General features: G+C 39.5%; 2 protein-coding genes across 4 annotated transcripts; one reads left to right on the top strand and one right to left on the bottom strand.

Annotated features, from left to right (window-relative positions):
- Window positions 1-1,219: 1,219 nt before the first annotated feature.
- RB195_001103 (uncharacterized protein) lies at window positions 1,220-9,023 on the top strand (the record flags this gene model as incomplete). Of its 3 annotated transcripts, XM_064197717.1 has the most annotated exons (16): window positions 1,220-1,384; window positions 2,713-2,861; window positions 2,920-3,001; window positions 3,085-3,180; window positions 3,954-4,117; window positions 4,179-4,292; window positions 4,728-4,812; window positions 5,792-5,886; window positions 5,943-6,057; window positions 6,131-6,278; window positions 7,412-7,509; window positions 7,896-7,972; window positions 8,097-8,244; window positions 8,311-8,399; window positions 8,467-8,571; window positions 8,882-9,023. In XM_064197717.1, 16 exons carry the CDS (start codon window positions 1,220-1,222, stop codon window positions 9,021-9,023), a joined length of 1,872 nt encoding a protein of 623 aa, XP_064053596.1. The 3 variants fall into 3 exon arrangements, with proteins under 3 accessions (XP_064053596.1, XP_064053598.1, XP_064053597.1); XM_064197715.1 differs by lacking the exons at window positions 1,220-1,384; window positions 2,713-2,861; window positions 2,920-3,001; ... (2 more) ...; window positions 4,179-4,292; window positions 4,728-4,812 and adding exons at window positions 5,550-5,586; window positions 5,642-5,703; XM_064197716.1 differs by lacking the exons at window positions 5,792-5,886; window positions 5,943-6,057; window positions 6,131-6,278; ... (4 more) ...; window positions 8,467-8,571; window positions 8,882-9,023 and adding an exon at window positions 5,019-5,030.
- A 5,551-nt stretch (window positions 9,024-14,574) lies between these two features.
- On the bottom strand, window positions 14,575-21,921 carry RB195_001102 (uncharacterized protein; the record flags this gene model as incomplete). Its single annotated transcript, XM_064197714.1, has 16 exons — window positions 14,575-14,712; window positions 15,961-16,020; window positions 16,139-16,210; window positions 16,289-16,378; window positions 16,452-16,565; window positions 16,648-16,798; window positions 16,861-16,975; window positions 17,034-17,229; window positions 17,298-17,441; window positions 17,512-17,633; window positions 18,010-18,058; window positions 18,468-18,597; window positions 18,679-18,773; window positions 21,016-21,168; window positions 21,336-21,459; window positions 21,866-21,921. The coding sequence occupies 16 exons, from the start codon at window positions 21,919-21,921 to the stop codon at window positions 14,575-14,577; spliced, it is 1,809 nt and encodes a 602-aa protein (XP_064053595.1).
- Window positions 21,922-25,493: the final 3,572 nt, after the last annotated feature.

The following is a 25,493-nucleotide window of genomic DNA, read 5'->3' as shown; positions in this document are numbered from 1 at the left end:
TTTGTTTTGCTGCATAAAGAAATAAAGCATGCTTTTGGTACTGAGCAAAGGAATGTTGAATAATTTTATTTATTTATGATGAATATCTCACTTATGATGAATAATTTTACTAATTTTAATAATAATAATTTTATTTTTGTTACTTATTCATATATTTATTTATTACATGGTTGCGTATGTGAACGAAGTATGCAAGAAACAAATAATACAAATATGCACAATAAAAAGAAACAAATGTTTTTATGGACTCAAATGATACTACTATCTTGAACTAGCCGTATTTTTACATATTTACATGTGAGCAGAACAATTAGTATGAAGATATTATAATGAAATATGACCTGAATAGAAATAAAATTTTCCTTGAGTTCATTCCTCTTCCCAGTGGTTCACAAAATTTATCTCATCACTACCATTACTAATTCATTTCTGCAAAATGGAGGGGTGAGAAAGAAGGAAGTGAAGTGAAGGGAACACGAGTGTAGGGAAATTTATGAAGGTATTGAAGTCTTTTTTTTTTCGCCTATAGAAGAACCATTTGTGATCATTCTTACCTGATAGTTGCGAATTCTGACGCACGTATTCGGTTTTGAACGTGATTGTGTTTGAAAGTGATATTACGTCAAAGATAAAGGTAATTTTTTTTGACTATTCATAAAGCTTGTCGACATATCGTAAGATACACATTTTTCAACGTAAGGATGTGAGTATATAGTGTCCTACCTCAGGAAATTAATTGTATATAAGTGAAAAATTTAGGAACAAAAATTGTCAAAGAAAACAACTGAAAAGCGGAGAAAAAGGTCAAGGAAAGGACTGTATTATAAAGGGAGCAAAAATAGAAGGAAAGAAAAGTGGACATTTCGAAATTGCTTTCATAGAATCACACGATTTTAGATATTTGTAAAGTTCCCAAGGAATGTATTCGTCAAGAAAGTGCTCGAAACAAAGTGACTGTTCACAAAACAACAGAAAAAATTCACAACACTCAACAGATGATTTTTTATTCGTTCAATCGAGTTCATCGGTCATGAGGGTGTGATTTTCGCCTTAAAAAAGTTTGTCGGTAAAAGCAAGGGGATATCAAGTAGTTCCTTTGCTTTGTTGCATATTCATGTACGTCTTTATGCCCATACGTTTGTCTCGCCATGGTCTTTAGTTGTCTCTTTCTGATGCTCTTTAGACCACTGACCGTCTTATTTCCGGCAATTGTTCCAGAATGTGCCAATGTCATCGTCCAAGACGCGATCCGTGCTCGGCAGCAAACAATCATGACGTGGTCGTCACCCACACGGTCATTAAATGGGAAGTGCATTTCCAGTTGAAGATGCTTATCGGTCAAGTTACTCTGACCTGTTCGATGCTACGTAAAACGGACAAAATTGTAAGTCAAGTTCGAATCGTTATCATTTTTTTGTAAGCGATGCTGAAGCATGTTTTCTTTAACGTCATCCGAGCGATTATGACTGATAAAGGTCGTGATAGGGTAGCGTGTGACGTGCTAAGGCGCGACCGATAAGGATGACATAATCCAGCATGCATGGCTGAATCGAATTGTGATTTGGAAAGATGATGGCTCGGGAGAGTTTTCTTCGCTTACAGAAACAATATAGTTCGGTCAAAACGACGTGAAGCACGGGCAATTGCGTAAGCGACTGCGCATGAAGCGGCGTGGTGGAGCGCAGCGGTTGGGATCGTCTAAGGATTCTCACTACCACCATCCATCTCTGCAGTTCGCCATGGTTCCACCTCGATTCCAACCACTGTTTCCACTGCATCGCCGCTTCGAGCGCTTACGCAACTGTCCGTGCTTCACGTCGTTTTGACCTGACTATATCTGAATTATGTCTGGGAATTAGATCAATGAGTTATGTAGATATTTACGGCATGCAATGCGGAATCGATAATCTTGCGATCTCTCCACGAGAAGATACGACTAGAGGTGTAGCTCATGAGTGTAAGGGGATCACTCTTAACTTTTTGTGAAAGTCTCGAAAAGGCTTTGTCCCTGAGAGATAGAATAGAAGGCTTTGTCCCTGAGAGATATTTGATTGCGCTAGTCACCTCACATCAGGTATCTAGCAGTGGCAGGACAGCTGATCCTAAGGTACGATGTTTTCTTCCACTGGTAGCTATGAGACCCAACGGTTAACGTAGGACTTTCTTTGTTGGGCGGATAAGGCGTTTGATCGGATTAGTCACGTTCGATTTCACCCCTTTCAGGCTCTGAAGAAGGCGATATTGCCGAAACGTTAGCCACGAATAAAGGACTATAACAACCTCGTGTACGGCTCTACTAAAGAAAACAATTATTGAAGATAGAATAGATTTTCCCTATGAAGCTCCTTACAACGCACCTCCTCTGTATATGCGGTTCTCTCAGCAGCCTATTCATTCGTTTTTTTTTTATTCATTTTTACTTGGATACGCTGTTGAAGGAATCTCATCGAGCTTCGTCTGGTCGTTTCCAGACGCGGCGTCTATATCGGGACCGCGCCTCATGAGGTGCTCAGTAGGAAAATTCGATCGCAAAGTCTGTTCCCCACATCGTTTTTCAGGATGATTAAGGGAGATTGAGATCGGATCGCGGTTGCAATAGTGATCTAACACCCCTACCATTGTCTTTTTTAACGGATAACTTCAGTGTTCTCAGCAAATTAAGTATAACGTATCAGATTTTAACGGACATTCGATTCGAAATGTTCTTTTTAGTTGCTAGACGTGCGCGAGCTATCTATTCGTTCGGTGACCGTCAATGGAACCGTGGTCGATTATCGCATTGCTCCTAATGTTTACACTTTCTTCGGATCCAAAATGACCATCTATCTTCCCATAGAATTCCAGGAGGAAGGCCGCGAGCTGTTAGTTGCAAAATTCGTTCATTTGGCACGCTTCCTTAAATTCTATACAATATTTCAGAAGTGTGATTGTCATTTACAGTACTTCACCTGATGCTACTGCTCTACAATGGATGAAAAAAGAACAGACTGCTGATAAAACAGTACGGCAGGAAATTTCTATACTTTATAGAATTTGCTCCACGTGGATCTTTTCGGGGAAATCATGGATAATACTTTATTCTAGGCACCGTATTTGTTTTCGCAATGTCAAGCTATTCATGCTCGATCAGTTGTGCCTTGTATGGATACACCATCAGTGAAATCAACCTATGAAGCGCAAGTACGTTCCCATTCAAGGATGAGTAACCCATCCTTCTAAGCTCCAGAAAAATATTTATAGGTGTTATACCTTCCTAGAAGGATCTGCATATGGCAAAAGCAATACTGCTAAGAAAATAAATACATCATCAACTTAAGAAAAAATTGGTCGTTAACGGCGTACATGTTGTAGTGACGAACATAGCACAAGTAATTTAAACAAATGCTATCTTCCGGCATATTTCATCCCCTCGGGATTGGTGAATTGGTACCAGATAATTCTGGAAGATAAAAACACTGAATTTACACATCGGTTCGCTCCCGCAGGTCACTCTATAACCCATACACGAGTTTGTAAACCTCAAACAATTCTGGATCCACTTAATTTTTTATTAATCTTTAAGGTGAATTTTCTAGCCATTTGCCTTCTGAGTGCCACCAAATGCGCTTTCAAAATCATTAACAGGTTACGAAATGCCTCATCATGCTTGAGTATTTCACAGCTTTAAGTTTTCGTATTTTTTTCTGGGTAGAAAATTGCAGACTGATTCTCAAAACAATGAAACTTTTGATTTAGCTTTCAGGATACGTAGTTGCAGATTCGAGCAATCAAAACGTTTCTCAACATATAGTGTGTTCAGTAAATTTGCTTACGATTTCACGTTGTCGCGCAACTCCTTAAAAAATGAGTCATTTCTGCAGATTCAAGGGTCTCGGTAATCCTGACAATGTACAGCAATCACTAACTACTCATCCCTTTGATTCAATAACCATTATCCAACCATTATGCTTTAGGTGACGGTCCCAACGGGCCTAACATGTCTGATGAGTGCGATCGGTGAGGGATCGAAAGGCGATGAAGAGTTCACGACGTTTTTCTTCAAGCAGCCTGTTGCCATCCCGTCCTACTTGATTGCTATAGTTGTAGGTGCTTTGGAGAAACGTGACATTAGTGAGAGGTGAAGTTCGCAATTTTGATTCCATTGCGTTTAGAGTAAATAATAAATTAGTGTTCTACAGAGTGGCGGTGTGGGCAGAACCGTCAGTGGTCGACAAGGCGCACTGGGAGTTTTCCGAAACAGAGGACATACTCGCTTGTGCGGAGGAGATCGTCGGGAAGTATATTTGGGGAAGGTAAGTCTTACATAAGAAATCTCTAATATAAAGAAATTCAAGCAAAAATATGAAATAATACCATAGAAACACAAAGATACTGGGTTATTGATTATTCAGAAACATTCTTCATAATTAGAATAGCAACTAATTTTACGTATAGTCGGATGAAAACGACATGAATTTGCAGTTGCGTAAACGGCCGGGCTCGAAGCGATGCGGTTAAGCGTAGCGGCGGTGGTTGACGAAGGACTCTTGCCAGCTTCATTCTTCGCTCCAATTCGTGACGGCCCCACCTCGATTCCAACCGCTATCGCCACAGCGCTGCTTCGAGCGCAACCGCTTACGTAGCTCCAACTCTGTGTCGTTTTGATCCGACTCTGACACGTTGCTGTTCTCTTTGAATCCAAGTTGACCAATGTGTCCGAAACCTCCGTGGAAAGTGTTCTATTTCAGATATGACATGGTCTGCCTTCCACCATCGTTTCCGTTTGGAGGGATGGAAAATCCTTGCCTTACATTTCTTACGCCTACTTTAATTGTAAGGTTTTTTGAGTATACGTATGTGTTTAACTAGGTAGAGAGAATAAGATCATAATGGGTTTATCTATGAAGAAATGTGGTGAAATTGATAATTTCTGTCAAGATTAGGACGTTGTCCCCCCACGACGTCGTTGACCGACTTTGAAAGCACCATTTTTCTTTGTTGTCATTCCACCCAGAATCTAGATGCGTTACTGTTTTTAGTGCTCCGCTTAGCTCTATCTCAATTTTCACCAATTCTTCCGACAAAAAAGCACATTCCTACGCATATTACTAACCAAGTAAGAAGAGTGATAGTTTACTGAAGACAACATACAACAAATCTAACGTAGTGAGGGGGACCGCTTGACAATCTAGAGATTGCTTAATCAGGGGTGATTCCGCTCACCTCCCCCTAATTGTCCAAAAAACGGCGTGGGAATCGCTTTATTTTCTACGATGAACGTTAGAGCGCCCCTCTATGTATACGTCCTGGTTCCCTCAGACATCTGTTCACTGGTTTCACTTGAATGGGCGGAGAACTCACTGGCTTTCGGCCGCTGCGCGGCTGAAAGCGGCACGTGTACCAGCGTGGTGCGTTGCAACTGAAATACGGAAATTTTGGCGCTGTTTTTTTATTCAACGGTTAGGAGGAGAGAAGCGGAACCACCCCTGATCCCGGGATTTACATCCCTATCTCTAGCTTATCGAGCCGTTCCCCTCACCACGTCAGAATGGTGATGTGTCTGCCTTTAAATGAATTACTTAATGGTTGATCAAGTTAAGAGAAAAGGCAAATGAATTTGAAAGAGTTATATAGACCTTGATTTTCTCTTTAACTATTGTAGATTCGAAAAAATCGCCGTTGAATCTCAAGAAATTCCATCAGTTCTATATGAAATTGATACCGGTTGTTAAAATACAAAATTATTTTGTTTTTCATGTCAATGTCAAACTATCAACTATAAATTATAGAATTGTTGTTTTTTTTTTCGAAGGCTGGAGATCGATCACTCGTAAGTGTGATTGCACATGAAATCGCTCATAGCTGGTCCGGAAACTTGGTCACGAACAGCAGTTGGGAACATTTCTGGTAATTTTTCTTCTAGGTAATTTGGAATTTTCCCTATCCAACGACTTGTATTGTAGGTTAAACGAGGGTTTTACTATGTTCATTGAACGGAAAATCTGTGGACGTCTGGTTAGTGAGGACTACAGACAATTTATGGCGTTTAATGGATGGACTAATGCTCTTATGCCAGCTGTCAGTGTTGTTCATTTCTATGCAGTCATTCCTCTTTCTTTTCCCTCAAAAGATTTGCATCCTCATATTTCAGGTTTACGAACAATTCACACCCACTCATCAATTCACCAAACTTATCCAAGATCATACCAATGTGGATCCAGATGTTGCATTTTCTTGCGTCCCTTACGAGAAAGGATCTGCTCTACTCTTCTATTTAGAACAAAAACTTGGAGGTGCTGGTGAGTTTTTAGGGAATGAAATACTGTAATATTGTTTTGAAAATAACCTTTTTGGAAGGTGAAGGATTCCATGTCAATCAGGAACTTTTTAATGAGTGGGCTACGTGATTAAATTTCCTGATTTTTTTTTCTTTTTTTCTGGATAAATTGGCGACAGACTTGTCTGAGAGCATAAAAACACTGGCTTGACTCTTTATTTTTGGTGCGCCTGCGAGGTGAATGGCTTTAAGTACTTGTTGATAGTGTTCTTTGAAAGGATATTTTTGGCCATTATTTACTACTATTTATCATGTTATTTTGGGCGGGTGTAGCGATTAGAGGTTTCGCTTCCTGCACGATCGATCGGAGGTTCGAATCCGCCCTAGTGCTCACCAAGCCTTTCATCCCTCCGGGTCGATAAATTGGTACCAGACTTGTCTGGGAGGATAAAAGCACTGACTTGACACATCGGCTAGCCACCGCAAGTCATTGTATAGGCCAGATACACGTTCGTAAACCTCAAACGATTCTGAATTGAAGTGAACGTGGGGGTGCATCCCAAGCGAATTGATTAACGCCAGGAACTTTATCCTTTATCCTTTTATCTCGTTATTTTATTTATTTGTTTTATGAAAGTAAAGAAAATGAAAGTGTGAAAGTATGGAAGTAGGACATGATCCCTTGCGGTTGATTAGGCTCTTCCATTACAGGAACGTTTTTATAACTACATTGTGATGTTAGATACTAGATGGGTTGGGATACCATGTTTCAATGGATAAACGATAAAGCGGTTGCTGTTGATGAGCACTTTTGAGAAACGCCAACACGTTCGACTTCAATGCAGACTCGAAGAACTTTTTTCTAAATGAACGCGTTGCCACCTGTATGCGAATTATGGAGACCAGCCATTCTATAAAGCCAATGTCCCCGTATTCCCGGACAAGAGTCGTATGCTAAGAATGATAATGATTAAACGCTATGGTAACCTTGGGCGATTTCAAACCATCGACTGCATAAGCGTTTTGGGACCTCGTGTTATTGTCCTTATTAATCAACTAATCAATTACTTTCTTCTTAAAGTAAATCTAAGTGTCATGGTGGAAGAGTTACAAGAATGGAAGTCATTCAAAAAATTACCTATGTATTTCTTTCAGAAGTTTTCGAGGCATATCTTCGTGATTACATCAACACATTTGCGCACAAAGCTATAGACAGTTACCAATGGAAGAAACATCTCTATGAATACTTCAACGTATGTTTTGTTTGGTGCTTACTTTTGTAGAGATATGCACGCGGGGAGAAAAGGGAAACCATAGTAGAGTCAAAACCAAATGAAGCACGGTGCAGTTACGTAAGCGACTGCGCTCAAAGCGGCGAGGTGGAGCATAGCGATTGGAATCGTGGTGTGCCCTCGCTAGCACTACCATCGCCGCAATTCGCGAGAGTCCCACTACGATCCTAATCGCTTTAGAATCGTTTCATTTTGACCTTTTGACTCTACTGTAGTTAGTCCCCTCATTTATCAGGACAAATAGGTAAGTGATACGGTAGATTATGTTTCTTTAACTGTAGTTGCATATTTATGGGCATGGACATAAATGAGAAACTCAATTGATATAATTAAGTTAGTAGTTTCAGGACAAGAAGGATATCCTTAACACGGTTGTCTTCGATGCATGGTTCTACGCGGTTGGAATGCCTCCCGAGAAGCCAGAGTGAGTTCGTGCATCTAAAACCGTTAACAGGGAAACATAATTTGGTTTGATAATTTCTCCATCTTTACACAATTGTATAGCAAGAACGAAAACTGTGCCTAGATGGTCCACACTAATTTTGCAGCTATGGACAAACGATGATTGTCGCCTGTGAAGCGTTGTTCAAGTTGTGGATTGAAGTTGACGAGGAACAAGCCGATAAAATCACCGATGACATCTACAAATGCATGCAACCACTGCAACAAATCGAGTTCATCAGTCAACTATGGCAGGTTTGTGATACATCGATCATTTTTTGTTAGCAAAAAATGAGCGATTGGTCCATCTTTTCCTTTTAGCACGATCCTCCACTTGAACATTGGAAACTCGAAGCGCTTAACAATCTATACGGTCTAAACAACTCGGAGAACTGTGAAATCCTTCTGAAGTAGGGTTTTCCAAGCTAACTGGTGTCCCTTCTAGAAGATTTTTTTTGCATATATATTTTATCTCAGCTGGATTCGGCTATGCATCAAGGCAAAATGGGAACCGATTATCGAGAAGGCGCTAAAATTCGTGACTTCCCAAGGCAGGCTAAAGTATTGTCGACCAGTCTACAGGTTAGTTAAGTGAAGTACATATGAAAATAGAGGTTTTTACTGGACAGGACGAAGTAATCATCAAAGCTAATTTAAAAAAAAACAACAGATTTAAATGTTTAGTTTTTATTTTCGTTTGGAGACACTTCTAGAAGCTTTTACAGTGATTCTTTTTAAAGTGTAACATTAGTATCCTTATGATATTTCATACAACGATACAACAGATTACTCACCATTAACTTTCTCCTGTATTTGTTTTTGTTTTTTCATTAAATCTGATCGATTTTTCTCCTGGGAAGGACACGTTAATTATTTACAATGTGGTTTTCAGGGATTTAACTGGTTGGCCAGCGGCAAAAAGTCGTGCTCGTGACTCGTACATCAAGAGTCGTTCTTCCATGCATCCGATCACAGCTGAAATGATCGCAAAAGATCTTCACATGAGACATTCAACACATACAGTCTGCTTCTAGAATCATCTCCATTGAATCGAATCACACTAGTCACATGATGTACATATAAAATCGAATTAAAAACTTTGAATTGCACTAAGTTTGTATAGATTCAAATAGTTCCAAACACGTATATTTTATGAGATTTTGCATGTACATAGTCTTCGCCTTGTCTAAAATATATTTTAATCTCTATTGTTTCTGAAAATCCAATTACTTTCTCAACTGAACGCCATGCAGATCACTGAAAATGTTTAAAAATCGTAAAGACGTCGGACAGTTTGCTTCAAGCCGTCCAAGTAACGCTTCTAAAGAATTTTTTCTTCTAAAAAAACGACAGCGCAACATTCATCCCATTTCTCATGATTTTTCTAGAATATTTCCTAGTATTCATCTACCCAGAAACAACAACGCTTTTTCCATCAAAGAAAACAGAAGCTATATATATATATATATATATATATATATATATATATATATATATATATATATATATATATATATATATATATATATAATATATATATACCTCAATTTTTCTCACATATTCAACATTTCATTTTTCATTTAAACTTCCAAAAATATAGCTGTTATTGAAATATAACTAAGAACTTAGCGATCGGAGCCTCGGACATATCTTAGGAAGCGATACCTCTGCGAGGAAGATGTTTTTCTCCTATATCACAACCCCTCCTCTACACTATCAATACGAAACAAACTTCATAACACCCGCTGTGAGTTTTCTATCAGACAAATTCCTCTGATTTCATTCGTTTACCGGCAGTTGCATGCGACGTGCACTGGCCTTGCACTTTTGGACCGTTGGATACTTATAAGCGAACTACTTGAGTACTAATATGCACTATATCTGGTCTCAGATAAAGTCTAAGCAACAAAATCCCAGCGGTAATCAGTCCGCTTGGGATGCGCCACCACGTTCACTTCAACTCAGAATCGCTTAAAGGCATCACCCCACGAATCTGAGGTGGTACGGATTTCAGGTAGAGTATGGAGAGGGGAGTGATTCCGTCCATTTCTTCCCTAATTGCCGTGAAAAACGGCCCGAAAGATGCGGCGCGTGCATAGGGCTGGCGCGCTCCAATCGAACTTGCTGTAGAAAATAGCGCGCCGGATCGCCCGAAGCCGTGTCGTCCGGGCCGTTTTCAATTCCCCATAATCTACGACCCCGTATACGAATACTCCACCTGAAATCCGTACCACCTCAGATTCGTTGGCTGATGCCTTTAAGGTTTACAAACGTGTAACTAGCCTAGCGTGGTTTGCACCAGAGCGATTCCAAACCATCGATCGATCGTGCAGACACAGCGAAACTTCTTATCCATTGCGCAACACGCACCCCCAGTTCTACTGATCTACAAGAGATATGTCTTCCTAGAGAATTATTGCTAATAATTCCCATAGTGACTAAGATTTCTGTCTAATTGTGCTGACAATTTTACAAGACCGATGGGACGGGATTGTATCTATCGCCATTACCTTCCAATGCGATCACCCTAATCGTTGGAAAATTTCGTAAGCAAGAAAAAAGGGAATATTTAAGTCAGTTAACTGATATCTTTGAGAAACTCGCGAAAAACTTTCAGTTAGTTAGACACTCCCACGAGCGAATTCTATCATCCAGTATATCAACAGAGCAAACAAACAGTGCACAACTGTGCTGAGCTGTATCAGGGTGAAGACCAATACAAGACAGGAAACAAGCATCTTTATTACACTTGGAAAAATCTCCAGCTGCCAATAATTGGAAAATACAAACCCAAGAAAAATGAAGTACAGAAGTGATGCGAAGCAAACCTATTACGCACCCAAGCTCCCAATGCACTTATACCCCATTTAGCGAGATGGAATTCGTGTCAAATATCCACATTGACTATAACTTAATTGCTCATCGAGATGATTTCGCTAATCTCGGTATAATACTAACATATGATCATCTGATCAATACTTAGATAGCAATCTGGAGAGCCAATCACAAAATAAAACCGTAAAATGAAATGTTAGACAACAAGCAGAAGTTTATCAGGAAACAGTAAACAACCCATGAGTATAAAGAAAAAGGTGAAAACCTCATTCCTCATGCATGGTCTTTATTTCTATGCTGTGGAGATTTACCAATTTCAGCTTTTTGACACCAATAGTTAAGTGTGCATATTTATGCGTGGAAAAGACCTTAGGAATATTATACAGGTGCAATACAGGTACAGAGAAATGGTAAATATAGTCACTGGAGTTTCTACGGTATATTTTTTTTTGTTCTGGACCAAATCAAGTCTTCTTTGTATTTTCTTCAAAACCTATGACCCTCCTCTTTGAACAAAGGATTCCAAGGAAATTTTACTTGTCTTTTCTGTTCATGGAAAGGTGACGAAAGGTGTTTGTTCATTGTGCTCATTATCTCCAAATAACTGCTGTCCTGAAAACTTTTCACATATTAAGTGGCGACAGAGATTAGAAAGTGGCTTGGGAATCAATGAACGAAGTTAAACATAGACTAAAATAATTAAGTTGAATTATTTTCAAAATGATGAATTAAAGAGAAAGAAAGAGAGAGAAAAATTTAGGAGCAAATCCCTTTTCGATCCCATATCTCCCAGGCTACCCCCTTCAAATCGTCGTTGATCCCTATGTAGTCTCCTCGATAAATATAACAGGTTTCCATTGTGACGTCAAAGGCTGATACCTAAAACACAAGTTGGGATTCAATTGAGTTCCGGAGATCCACTGCTTCAGATTACTTTACATGCGGTTAACGTATTATATTATATTATTTATTTATTTGAAGTTGAATTTCGAAAGTAATTTGTTTATTTGCACAATCAGGCTAACGCGTGCGTATGCACATGTTGCAAAGCCTTGTTACCGATTCAAAACGACCGTACATCAATTATCACTCAGCCGCTCATCCTTCTGCCTTACATAGTTTTTTTTTTGACGCAATTATACTATGTTATAATAGAGTCAAAACGACATGAAGCACGGTGCAGTTGCGTAAGCGGCTGCGCTGGCGATACGGTGGAGCGTAGCAGTTAGGATCGAGGGAGGACCGTTGCTACCACCGTTCATTGTTGCAGTTCGCGATGGTCTCATCTCGATTCTAGCCGCTATATTCCACTGCGCCACTTCAAGCGCAACCACTTACGCAGCTGCACCGTGCTTCATGTCGTTTTGACCCGTCTGTATATAATATTATGTATTAGCCTTTTGTATATTATTACATTCATCAACTACATCGAATCCATGATTAAAACAATGAATCACTGAATGATAATTTTCTATGGATTTATTAGCTCACCATTCTATTCACTCTTCCGATATACTGCTTCCAGTCAATAATTATCCACAACCAATACCGAATTTTGTTGTTGTTGTTGTTGCCGTCGTCGTCGTCATTTGCTGTTCAAATTGTTTACGGAATTCTACATCACAAATTCTTCAAAATTGTACACGGATTCGAAGAACTACGTTAACCAGATATCAAATATATTTCGTTCTATGATATAAATCTCTAATATCCTATAAGTCACAGCGTAAAACCTTATTACCATAATTACTACCATAATTTCAAGACCATACTTACAACCGAGCTCACCCGTGATAAGGCTAATAGCATTCATTGGCCAGTGTGAGTCCCGCGACTGATAATTCAGGAGCGGAGAAATCTGTGCGCTCATTGGGAAATCTAATAATGAGCACACCTACATACGATGAATGAATAATTTTGAACTTCGAAAGACCACATAGAAACTAAAATCGCAATAGAGTCGTCGATCAATCTTCAGTGAAGTAACTGTAGACCATAATGTGGGCAAAATTCCCAGAATGATCATTCGTGTTTCAATCAAGGTGCCATACATCCCCCTGAAACAACTCGTTGAATAGCAGAACAACCCTCTGTTTATCTTGAGCGTTTGTTTAGATAGTAAGACACGTTCCAATGTATCACAGTATTCTACAATAAAAAGTTTGCGTACACGCATAATCTCTCCGAACAAATAACGAATGCCTAGTAGTAGACAACTCACTGAAGAAATTGTTATTTTCGATAGATTTGTGAAATACACACAGTCCAACGCGGTTTATTATGTACCGGACTGAGCAAATAGAACAAACCAAAATACAAAGAAAAAATGGAAACAATAGCCATCTTTATATAGGAACATAGCAAGGAAACGGAATGGCACTCTCAACAAAATGGCGAGCGGGCGCCTACCGGAAACCGAGAAGCGTAAAAAGGAAAGAAGCACAGTTAAAAGAGGCAACTAGTAACACTAATAAAACGCCATATTACCACAACGGGCAAGTCTGGATACCCGGGGGAACTGGGATGTGTGTTTTCCGTACAACGCGCATTCGGGTACGTCACATACACGTCACCCTACCGTATCTGTCAATGGCAGGGGACCACCGGTGCAAGCGCGTAAAAAGTAAAGTGGAAACATAGGCACAAAAGAGCAAATTAGTCACCACGTGAGAATGAATCGACACCAGAATCTTTTTTTGGGAATTTTCATAATACACAGTGAGGGCACCCGTAACAGCCAACTACCGAAAGCGAACAGTATACCGAAATCGAAGAAGGAACGAAAGTATACTGAATGCGATGAGGCTAAACAGTAAGGAGAGGAAGCGATGAAAGTATCAAATAAACAAAAGCCGATGAGAAGTACTGTAGACGAGAGTATAACCGGTTTTTTTTATAACAGGACAGAGCCTGAGGCAGTTCTGATTTTTCCACATTTTTCAAGGCTAGTTCAAAAAATGAGAGACAATTGTCTTGGTGTGAATAACATCAAGCATTACAGTATCAAAATTCACCTTCCTAAAAAAATTTTTCCCCGATTTTTTCGATTTGATTTTAAAAAATTGCAACGGAAGCTTACACTATATGTGTCTTCCTTTTGTAGGCATAACTATTTGCACAGAAATTTCTTGAAACCTTTTTTGTTTCTTTTATTTTAAAGAAAATTACCTAATATTTCCTAAATCACATTCTTACACTGAGACCTGTTTCCATAAGTCTCCTAGAAAATCCTATACTGCGTAGCTGAGCAGCAGACATGCTATAAACTCAGCAGTTTTACGATAAAAATCGAAACAGTGTGATGAGCATTAATTCCCGTACTAAAAATATGGTTACATCTGCCATGTCTAAAATGGCAAGTCGTCAAGGGCACTTTTCACCCTTCGTGTAATCTAAACTAAAATTATCTTAAGAATCTGTAAACAGTAACCCTATATACAAATTCTATCCCAGAAACTAATGAGGAAAAATTGAAAATCACTCTCAATGCTTCTGTCCTGCTTTTACGAGTGAAAGGGGCGTAACGATCATGTTGAACTGGGTGAGAGCCCGTAGAAAATGCACTGAGGCAGGGAAAAGATGGAACGGATTCAAAACAGTGCGCAGAAACGGGGGTCGTCGAACCGCGCGACATCACTAGATTCAAGCGGAATGACTTATACAAAGATGGAACGAAAATATGAACGACGTATATCACGCTGCTCAGCAATGTTTTTGTACTATGCAGTTTGTGAACGAATTGCGAGAGAACTACTCCAAATCGCAAAGATCCATGGGAACAGCAGTAGTTGATCCACTTGCAGCCATATCTTGAGCACGTTCGAAGTCCGATATACGTGACTTCAACACAGCCAGTTTCGAATGCAAATCAGCGTAACGTTGGCGAGTCTAAAAACGAACAAAATGATAAGTTTGATTGAAAAACGAAAAGTGCAGTAGTAACATTGGATCAAATCATCAAATCGTCATAAACAATCACAGTAATATTTTTAAACATGAGGTGAAATAATTCAGCTCGAATGACTCGGAATAATTAAGCTCACATAACATTTTTGCCAAGTGTGGAGCTATACTAACTATAGAAAGGAAAACAAATTTCTCTTCACTTACGATTCCCTAGTTAATGTTATTATTTAAGCTAGTAGAAAATTCTTTCCCGAGGGCTCATGAAGGCGAATAGATTTGCTAAGAAAAGTTAGACTTTGCCTACAAAACCTTGGGAACAAGTGTAAAATCTGCACTGCCAAAAAAGGAAAAGAAATAAATGCAAGTCCAAATCCAACGCATCTTTTGAAAGAATTGTATAGTATTATTTTGAGTCCAGAAACGTCAAGTTCTTTAAGCATCTTTAAGAAGCTTCCGATTCCGATAATCTTTATTCTTATAACAAAACTGATAACGGGTGAAGTAGGCAAGTGAGAGGTTTAAGTTGCCTTGACTATCCTATCCGAACTTGTCCTGTATTCGCTATCAACTCGTTCTGGTAGAAGAGAGAAAACAAAAGTGTTTTCGTCAGTTGATTGTGATCAAAATATGCATCAATATTCTACCCAAATGCTGTGCTAAAATTGATATTTCCTATGAAGGATTGGCGTCTGGATGAGCAAATCATAGAATAACTTTCAAGGTTCTTTACTTACTGTCCTTCACATTTTTAAACTGTGGTGCCTTGGCAAGCGAAAAAAAAAAGAGGGAATGCACGGTACTGGGGTGTGCATGACTTCAATTCAGAATCGTTTGAGATAGATTTTTACGAACACATGTGCATTTCTGTATAATTACATGCGAGGGGCAGCCGATGTACCAAGTCAGTTTTTTTTATCCTTTAAAGACAAGTCTGGTACCAATCCACCGAACCCGGAGGGATAAAAAGCTAGGTTAAGTCTAGGGGAGTTTCAAACCACTGTTCGTGCAGCCGCAGGCGAACCTTTTACAGAATGTGCACCACCTGTTCGAAGAGTGAAGAAAGCTTAGCAAGTTGCGAGGGTAAAGAATGTATTAAGAGTACTTTCATTACTTTACGTACATTATTAAACCAAAAGAACACTTCCGATATAGGTTGCAGTAACAAAGGGAGCGGAAAGGAAAAAAAAATAAAAAAAAAAGAAAACAGTAAACAGCATATAGTACACGGACCTTCACAAACTCGGGATCCTTATCGTACTGAGCAAACCGTTGCTGTATGTTTTGTTCGATCTGAAACACCAAAATTTTCGTTTCGTACAAGTGCATATACACGAGCATTTGAAGGAATGAAGAGAGGAAGAAAAAGGAGAAATGACTTTAAAAGAAAAAGCAAAGAATACAAGCATACCCTCCCGATGTCCTTGCGATTATCTACAGCATTTTTCAGTTGTATTTCGAGCTGACGGAACTCTTTGGCTACCTATATAAGTGAATTTTGAACGGACTTTTCATGTTGCACTTCTGACGAGAAGTAAACTGATGAGAAACACAATCTCACCTCATTCAAAGTTTTATAACATTCTAAATATTCTGGATACTCCTGCTGGAACAAAGTGAAATATTTCTCCGCTTCCTGTACAGTTTTGATCTGGAACAACAACATACAACGGCTTTGATGTAGCCGAGATATCAATGAAAATATGTTCTTTCACAGAGCGTACCTCGCCATAACTTTTATCCCAATCACACGACGGTTGTGTGGGGGATGACAAACTACAGGGCGAGCTAAGGCGAGAAGAAGCAGTGCTACCACCTGAGCGTGCTGCCATCGCTTTCTGGAAACGATGGAACTACGACTAACCAAACCAAATAATTTAAATTCAATACAAAGAAAACAAGCGAAAACGTGAAACCAACTTGATTGTGGAGAGGATGGTTAGTGGGATCTTCAGGAGGACTAGCACTTTCTTGGCGAGGCCGCTTCCCATCGGGCTGACGTTGTTGCGCGGGAACATGAGCTTTCCGTTTGTTTACTGACGTTGCTTCATGAGCAGGACTACGATAACTACTGAAAAATAATGAGAAAATATTTTCAACCTTACATTGCACGTAAAAAAAAGAAACTCTCACGAGGGAGTTTGTTCACGACTTCCATTCAGAACAGTATTCACATTCTTCGGGGGAGTTTTACGCATAGGAGCTGAGACGGCAGAAGCGGGACGGGAATTGGGTGGTGTAGGGATAGCTACAGCATTAGAAATACAGAAAAGAGTTTAACAAAAGAGAAGAAGTACCACTATCACCTTCAGGACTAACTGTTTGACCGGAGGCAGAAGAAGAATTGGTGGAAGAGTGACAAGGAGCTTGCATACGTTCCATGCCACTTTTTCGCATAGGAGCGAAAGTACTGCTTTTCGTCTGCGATGAAGACAGGCCCTGTGTTACACGCCGAACATATGCTTTCTCTTCCTGATTGTACCACAACCACCGCGTATCCACCTGAAGGTTGTCACCGATATAATGAAGTTCCGACTGGGTGTAACATTATAAAACAGAAAAAACCACACCTCTCCATAAAAAGCAGGTCTAAGTACAATTTTGGTTGTGTCGGTGCCACTAGAAGGCTCAGAAACTTCGCGAACAATGTCTTCAACACGTCGCTCAAGACCCGCTTCTTCATTCAACCCATCCTTACGTAGTTGGCGCAGAATCTTAAGAATATAAGCTCCGGTATGCGGCATTAATCATGACATTTTAGACTTTTTTACGCATAAAACTCACCAAATCGGCACCAGAAAATTTACCAAGCACGACTAGTTGAATAATCCGTTGACGCAGCTTCTTTTTCCTCAACTCGCTATTCAAGTGTTGCGTAGGAGTAGCGCGGGGTGTACCCGAGGACCCTAAAGGTTTTATTCAGTCAATATTAAAAGAAGTAAGACCTTGTAGCAAAAATAAAACGTTAATCAGGAACAAAAGAAATTACACAGACTTCTAAATCGTAGGCAATACTGCGAGGAATATGAAATGTGAACATCCTAATAAAATTTGACGCCTAAAGGATTTAGTTGTTTTAGATCGCAGAAATAAATTCACTTCTTGCAAAATAGGGGTCCAAATGAACAACATGAGAAGATAAAGAATCAATATGCACTTATTCAGTAATGAAAATTGATTACTGAGCGGACATGATTAAGCATATAAAGATTTAAAAAAGGGAATATATCGTGACTTCGCACACCATCGAAAAAGTAAATATAACATAGAGAACGAACTCACCGCCATTCTGTAAAGAAGCATTGCCATTGGAACCCGTAGAATTTGCAAACTGAAAAAATACTTCTATACTCGATGAATGAATATGTTATAGTACATACAATAGTGTGAAGAGCTAAAATTTGTTATAATTATTTGTTTGTATTGGAAATTTGTTACGATTACGAATTTTAATAATGCGCAAAATGAACAAAAAAGCAAGGCATTATTTAGACCCCGTCGCACGTTTTCACTGCTCGCTTCAAGAAAGTCGCTGAAATCGGTTGACGGCAAGTAATTCAATCCCTACGTGAAAAATATGGTTGAGTAGAACCGCGCACTTTCTACAGCAATCTACGATCCGTACATTAAATTTTAGCACCTAATTTCGACTTTTAAAAAACCGTACCTTGTTACCTCAATCTAAGATTAGTACATTAAAATAATTTGGTACCAAATTTTGACTTTGAAAAGAATCTCACCTTGTTAGGGCTGATACGAGATGATGGAGTATCGAGAGTCCGTGTGAGAAGTGGTGAAACATTGCGAGACGACGAGGCTGACCCGACTCGTGGTGTACCCGATTTAAGCAAACTACCCTTCTGTCTATGTCTAAAATTGAAAGAAAGGTTTAATTAAATTAAACCGCAAAATTAAAGGCAAGATAGGTCACAAAAACCTCGAATGACTCACTTAGTGACATCTTTCGTGCCACGACTCTTCTCCTCTTCGATGAGTTTCTGGGCACGTTCTCTCGTATCCGCAAATGACTTGTCCGTTGCTTGGATCTAATAAATAGCTCATTCTAGTACAAGCGAAATTTTTGACATGAATGCTACCAAAACATGTGAACGACCAGTAAGAAATCATTGCCATGAAAGCGCAGTAATAACGGTGATTAGCTATTTACTTATGAGATACCTACTGCTTCAAACTACAACTTCAACGAAACTTCTTCAAACAGTAGAAAACAATTTTCAAAGCTTTCCTTCTGTGCGGGGAAGTTATCTCGGATAGAAAAGTGGTCTTTAGAGATTGTAAAAATAAAAATATTCATCCAATATGGTGCAGAGGATAACTTGGTTCAAAATGAGTTGATTTGAAAGCACACTCCGACTTAGCAGAGAAAAAAAGAAGCAAAATAGGCTGATTTAGTATGTAACGCTAATAACCATCTCCTTTGAAGTTGTTTACAACTCCCTCTCATTGTCACTCTGTCCGCTCTGCATTGCGGAACACAGAACTGACGAGTGTATAAAAAATAATTAATCTGATCATATCATGACGGGTGTAAGTACTACTTGTATATAAAAGAAACAAGCTCGGAAATTTAAACTACGAACATCACTGTTAGCTGCAGTGCATGTTTGTTTCTTAACTCATAGATAACAAATAATATTTGCCCGTTTATAAATGCTAAAGTGTGATCTGCATACAAATAACAACAATCTATCAATTAATAGGGCAAACACAGCTACGTTCATCGTTCTAGAAGAGGTATGCTGTCTGAGCATTTCTACAACTGTGATAACGCCAAATTGCGCAACTCAACTGTAACGTCCCTTCGTATTCATTCAAACAATTTTCCCCGGCAGCAAAAATTTAAGTCTTCTTTTGTTATGATGTGTTTCAACTCCACGCAGTAAAAAAACTGAAAAAAAAAATTATTTAACATCGGTTGAATTCATATCTTCATTAACTCGAATTAAATAAAGAAACCTAGGATACAAATACTCCTATTTTTTTTAGAAAATTAGATCAATTATAGCAAGCGAAAGCATTTAAATAATATGGAATCGACACTAAAACAATAAAAAAGATTAGATATCGCTAATCATGCTAGAAAGGGAGTCAAATCGTTGAGCTGCAAACTTTATTTTTGCAAAGCCAAAAGGAGGAAAAGAGGAACGTTAATACACTATTTGTTAAAGGTATTACTCGTTCACGGTACATTTTGAACAGTGAAATCAACAGGCCGAGCTAACCACCACAAGACACTTCTGAAGCTGATTTTCCGCAAAAGTCTAATGGAATAGCTAAGACATTTTACCTTACAAGGACCCAAAAACTCTGAATAAACAGCAGTCCACATTCGAGAAAAAAAAACGTCAGAATTTTGATGTGTTAGAAGAACTCCATTGCAGACCAGAAAAAATTAAGCGCCCTTCTGTGAAAGTACAACTAATTACAGCTTTTTTTCTTGTAACTGCGCACCATCTAGCAAGACAGCGGGACGTGATGTCAAACAAAATGAACATTTGCACGTAGTTGTGGGTTTCGATCGATCATACATAAAGACGGTTAGCTTTAGTTCTACTTTTTTATGGAACAACAATTTGCAGCGCTACTCCGGTTGCTTTATATCCTCCACGACATGATTCTTAGAAAATTGAATGGTGACAAAAATTTGTCTGAAGTATACTGATGAGATAACTCAGATCGAACAACAAAAGCAAAAAGGTAGATATTAAGTTTCTTTAATCTGTGAAAAGAGACCAATTCAGCAAAGGAACTTCATTATCTTAGGTCATGTAGCGCAAGTATTCTCAACGGGGGCATACAGAACCAAATGCATGTAGCGCGAGTCTGTGGACTATGACAAGCCTCACTCAAAGATTCTGCCAATTGCTTCAGTATTGCTGCGGTGACTGTTGAGTAGTATTTCGTGCGATGGGTGTCGGTTTATGTTGAGAAGTTGACTGGACTACTTTTTGCTTTCGCAAAGAAAATTATACATGCAAACCGGCATTTATGAGAACTGGCGAGACTTCGCAGATGTTCACTTGTAAACTGTCATTGAATTTTACTCGATAAACTCGAGCAAAAAAAAAAACTTTAAAAAAACTCGAGCACTGCGTTAAGGAGCTTAGAGTGCATTTGACACCATCGCTACATCAATGGATTATTTAAAAAATTGATATGGGAGACAATTTTCACTTTTCTCAGACACGTAACTGCACACTAACGATGCATATGGAAACAATGTACAACGAGAAGGTGAAGAAAATAATTATAAGAACACGAAGGTACCTGATATTTGCTACGGAAAGCACCAACGGCACGATGAGTCCCAGAACGTGGATCATGAACTACAGCATCAGTAGGAGGACCTGGCAAGGCCTGCTGCTGGTAGCGGAACACGTTTCCTCCATTGGCTGGATCGCCAAGTTCCCATTTTCCACCCTTCAACATGATTATATTATAACTATCTTCAACATGATTATATTATAACTATGTGATCTGAGCTATTATCAGCGAAAGTTTGATAACTTAAATGCTTTCAACACGAAAACTGAAACAACAGCGTGCCAAAAGAATTGAGTTTGTTAAGTAAGAAACATGCAAATCACCTGCTCATCTACATGAACACGGATGGGTAGCCCTTTTCGTTGAGCTAACATAAGAGCTGAGAACATCTCGTCCGTAAGCTTCACCATCACCACGCTTTCGTAGTCGCCGCAATCCGACTCGAGTCTGAACAACATCCAATAACTAAACTTTCAGCCATACACGTTGGTGAACGTGAAATATCCACTACAAAGGTTTCCTGTTTACTTATTTTGTTCACTGCTTTGCTATCATCGCATATTCTTCCACGCCAGTCGTCTTCAATGATATTACAGCTTTTGGTTATAGAGTTATTAATAACCTAAATCACTGGCTACGGCTAAGCGATTCTATCAAAGTGCCCTTGAAATGCTTCGAACTTGGCAGAAAAGTGGAGTGATTTCGTCAGATTATTGAAAATCCTATGATATGAATAAGAGTGTGTGCAAGGTCTTACATCTCTGTTCCGATACATTACATCAAATTGTATTCGTAGGAAAGAACGACTTTGGGCCGATTAAAAAAATCGCCATGCTATTAACGAAGTGCAAACCTGTACACGTCAAGTGCGGCATGATCGGGCGACCCGTCGAGGCGTGGTGAAGCCATTTCGAACAATGAGGCTTGTAGGCCTGTTAAACACAGTTCTTGTACTCAGTTGAGGGAGACAAAGGAAACCACACGTGCTACAGATCTCCCGCACACTTTAGTACTCCAGTTTCTTGTATAGGACACTGAAAAGTCTAAAAATTATTCTGCCTACGATCTGATGAACCGGAAAATATACAGATCACAACAGAGGATCGAAAAAAAATGCGAGGAAACAATCAGAAATGTGATACGATTCTTTTGCAATAGGACGAAATATTCAACTAGGATGGATAGCCACATGACATGCGGTAGTAAATGGCGCGGGGTACCGCAACACAGCAGGCAGAGTCTGTGATAATCGAGAAACAAGACAATCGATTGATGGGAGCATGGACGAATTTTCCTTAAAGGCTACCATAATACACAAAAACGACTGATTGATGCGGCAGCTCATTCGCACGTTACCGTCATTACAGTATTTTTTCCGTGATGAGATTCCGAGTAGTCTAACCTCAACACACAAGTACTCTCAGAGACTAGTTATCGCACCAGTCTCCCACTTACTCAATTACCAACCTGCGGGCAAACACCCCAACAAACGATTGATGCTGATGTACCACTTTTTAGAAAACACAAAATATGATGAATAAGTGTTCTCTAACATTTTTTAAAAGAAAATTTCACTAAGAGTGTAAGACTTAGAACGCAACGTAGAGCGGGAAGGAAGAAAACGCTCCAGAAAAAAGAAAAAAAGAAGAAATCAATTGAATGCATAGGGGAACTTCTAACGCGGGAAATAAATGTACAACTTCTGTTTCATTAGAAGTTTAAGAAGAATCCCACAATAGGCGTAATTTAAAGCGATAAAGAATTCAAAACTTATGTCAAAATCCCATAGTTCACCTTTACTACAAAATATTCCACACTATTGGCGAATTGTTTTCGCTGAAAGATGTCGGCTGGGCGGCGAGTACCTGTCTGAACAACTTACTTGAGCGGCAAGCGATTGAATCAATAAGCACCTGTGAGTGAGCTTATTGTATGCATTGAGAACCCGGTCATTGAGTCAACGAATATTGACCAGTATACTCTTTTACTACAACAAATAATATTTTAGAGAGCAACTTGATTTATTTCTGGTTGATCTGTAAAGGACTAGACAGAAGGATGATTACTCGAGTCCAGTCGTGAAACGATCTGTAATTTCGTGACGTTAGCACTCAGAAGATTGAATCTTTACGATCAGTAGCAAGCGACCATGGCGTTCTCTACCGATCTTTGGTCGAAGACGTTTGATGCACCCAGTAGTAAGGATAAAGGATAAAATGTCTGGCGTTAATCAATCCGCTTGGGATGCGCGCCCATGTCCACTTCGTCAGAGTCGCTTGAGGTTCACGGACGTGTAACTGACCTATACACAATGACTTGCCGGGGGTAGCCAATGTGTCAAGTCAGTGTTTTTATCCTCTCAGGCAAATTTGCTACCAATTTATCGGTCCCGGAGGGATGAAAGGCTTGGTGAGCACTAAGGCGGATTCGAACCTCCATCGATCGTGTAGACGGCGGAACCTCTAACCAACTGCGCTACACTCGCCCGCCGAGTAGTACTATCACTTTAATTCGCCTGACACAGTGTCGCCACTTGAACAAGGTGACGAAAAATGGGCTGCGTACCTTCGTGCCATAAATGCGGCCACCTTTCTAGGAATACAGGTGTTGGGTCGTGCAACCTACTACCCCTAGTGTCTGTTTTCCTTTAAAATAATGGCAACGACTGCACCCATGTAAGATTTGAGAGGAAAACAAATTACCCCAGAATAATAACGCATATAAATGCTCAAAAGCTCCATAGTAGAAGTAGAAGACTAAAGACAAATTCGTCCTATCTATGACCCCTATCACACCGAGTATTTGCAGTGAATTTCAGCGCAATTGATCGGTTCACCTCACAAATGAGTGGTACCGATTTTCGCCAAGTAAAACTGTACCACGTCCATACATGTGCACAGCTGATGAACAAATTTTAGAAGCGGTACGAATTCTTCATGACAGAGCATCTAATTAAAACCGGAAGCGCTGGAATCCCTTTCTTCTTTTTTTTCTCTAGCTTCCGCCAAGAGTCCGTGTACATGTCTGTACCCTGTTCTAATAGCGCAGGGGTTTCTAAACCAAAGAAAAAGCGCCATCAAGAATATTTTGGAGGGATCCAACATGGCATACCAGCTTGGTTTGAAACATTCTAGATTAACTATTAGAATACTGCAGGAGGCAAAACTCCCTAAGGGTTAAAGAAAGATGAGATCACACCTTATCCTTAGTACCTGGGCAAGTATGGGAATCCTATAATTATGCTGTTATGATTACAGCAGAAACTAGTGAACAAATTCTCCACAGCAACATTAACGATTGATTTGAGTTGAGGCAACTTACCAAATTTAGGATAGCTCCCCCAAGAGTAACTAAGAGAAAAGATAACGGCAAATTCGCTCAACATGTCATGTGATGTCTTCACCGCGCTCGATTCTTTTTATATTCTACGACAATCATGCTCGTCAATTGGCGATGACGCTTTTCCATTTGTTTCTACTTGATGGGCGGAAATTTGCAATATCTGTAAGGGGCCAGTAGGAGGAAATTCAAGGAACCATATCATACTTATGTAGAAAAATCAAAGAATATATGACAAATAAATAACTACTCTCCAAATGAATAGATGAAATCAAAGATTTTCTACTTAACTCCACATCTCAAAGAGATCATTAACAACGACATTTCTCCGTCTTCACGTTCGCATATCAGTGAATGACCCTCGAACGGCGGTCATACTCGTTCATTCGTTCATAGGCATTCCAACACAATTTGTGGGCGAAACGAGGCAAGGTCGGCCGCCGCCACCGAGCACGAGTTCTCGGTGACCCCCTCCCCTGACGGACACACACGCACGCAAAGAATTGTTCCTCATACCACAGTTGTTTGTTTTACAAGCGATTTTGTAGTCTCCCAACGCAGAAAATGGACTAAGAACAGTTATTTGTGAATGGACTCATGCAACAGCATTATCAATCACCCCAAAAATACAGAAGATCGTAAGGAGATATGAAATCAGGTAACAAATAGCAAGACCTTATAATATTACTACTAATATTTAAGCCTGAAGTGATTTTGTGAAGTGCAGCTAACAACAGGAACTGACACCATGAAAAAATCTCATTTCAAACCTTTGACCCGATTGTACTACACAGTGCAGTAGGAATATTCTAAGGAAGTAAAGGTGGTGCGGTTCCTTAACGTCTCAGACATTGCGTGTGTTTTTCGAGGAGAACCTGATGGACCAAGTGGAACACGCAATTTTCGCAAAGCAATGACTGAGAGACAACAGAAGTCGTTGCGCCGATCGTAGCGGAATACTTGTCTGCGCGCACAAGAGCTAGTGCACACCCAATCGAAACGAGATCCCATACGGAAAATTGAAATCCATATGCATCTATCAAGACAGAAGTTCTGACAAAGAGTCTTGAATAATTGAATATTTGGATCCAATGCAAAGATTCTAAGGAACTGTTATGTGCATATTGTACACTTCAAGTACA

The sequence above is a fragment of the Necator americanus genome, chromosome IV, assembly GCF_031761385.1.
Source record: "Necator americanus strain Aroian chromosome IV, whole genome shotgun sequence".
Taxonomy (NCBI): domain Eukaryota; kingdom Metazoa; phylum Nematoda; class Chromadorea; order Rhabditida; family Ancylostomatidae; genus Necator; species Necator americanus.
This window is presented reverse-complemented; position numbering and strand designations above follow the sequence as displayed.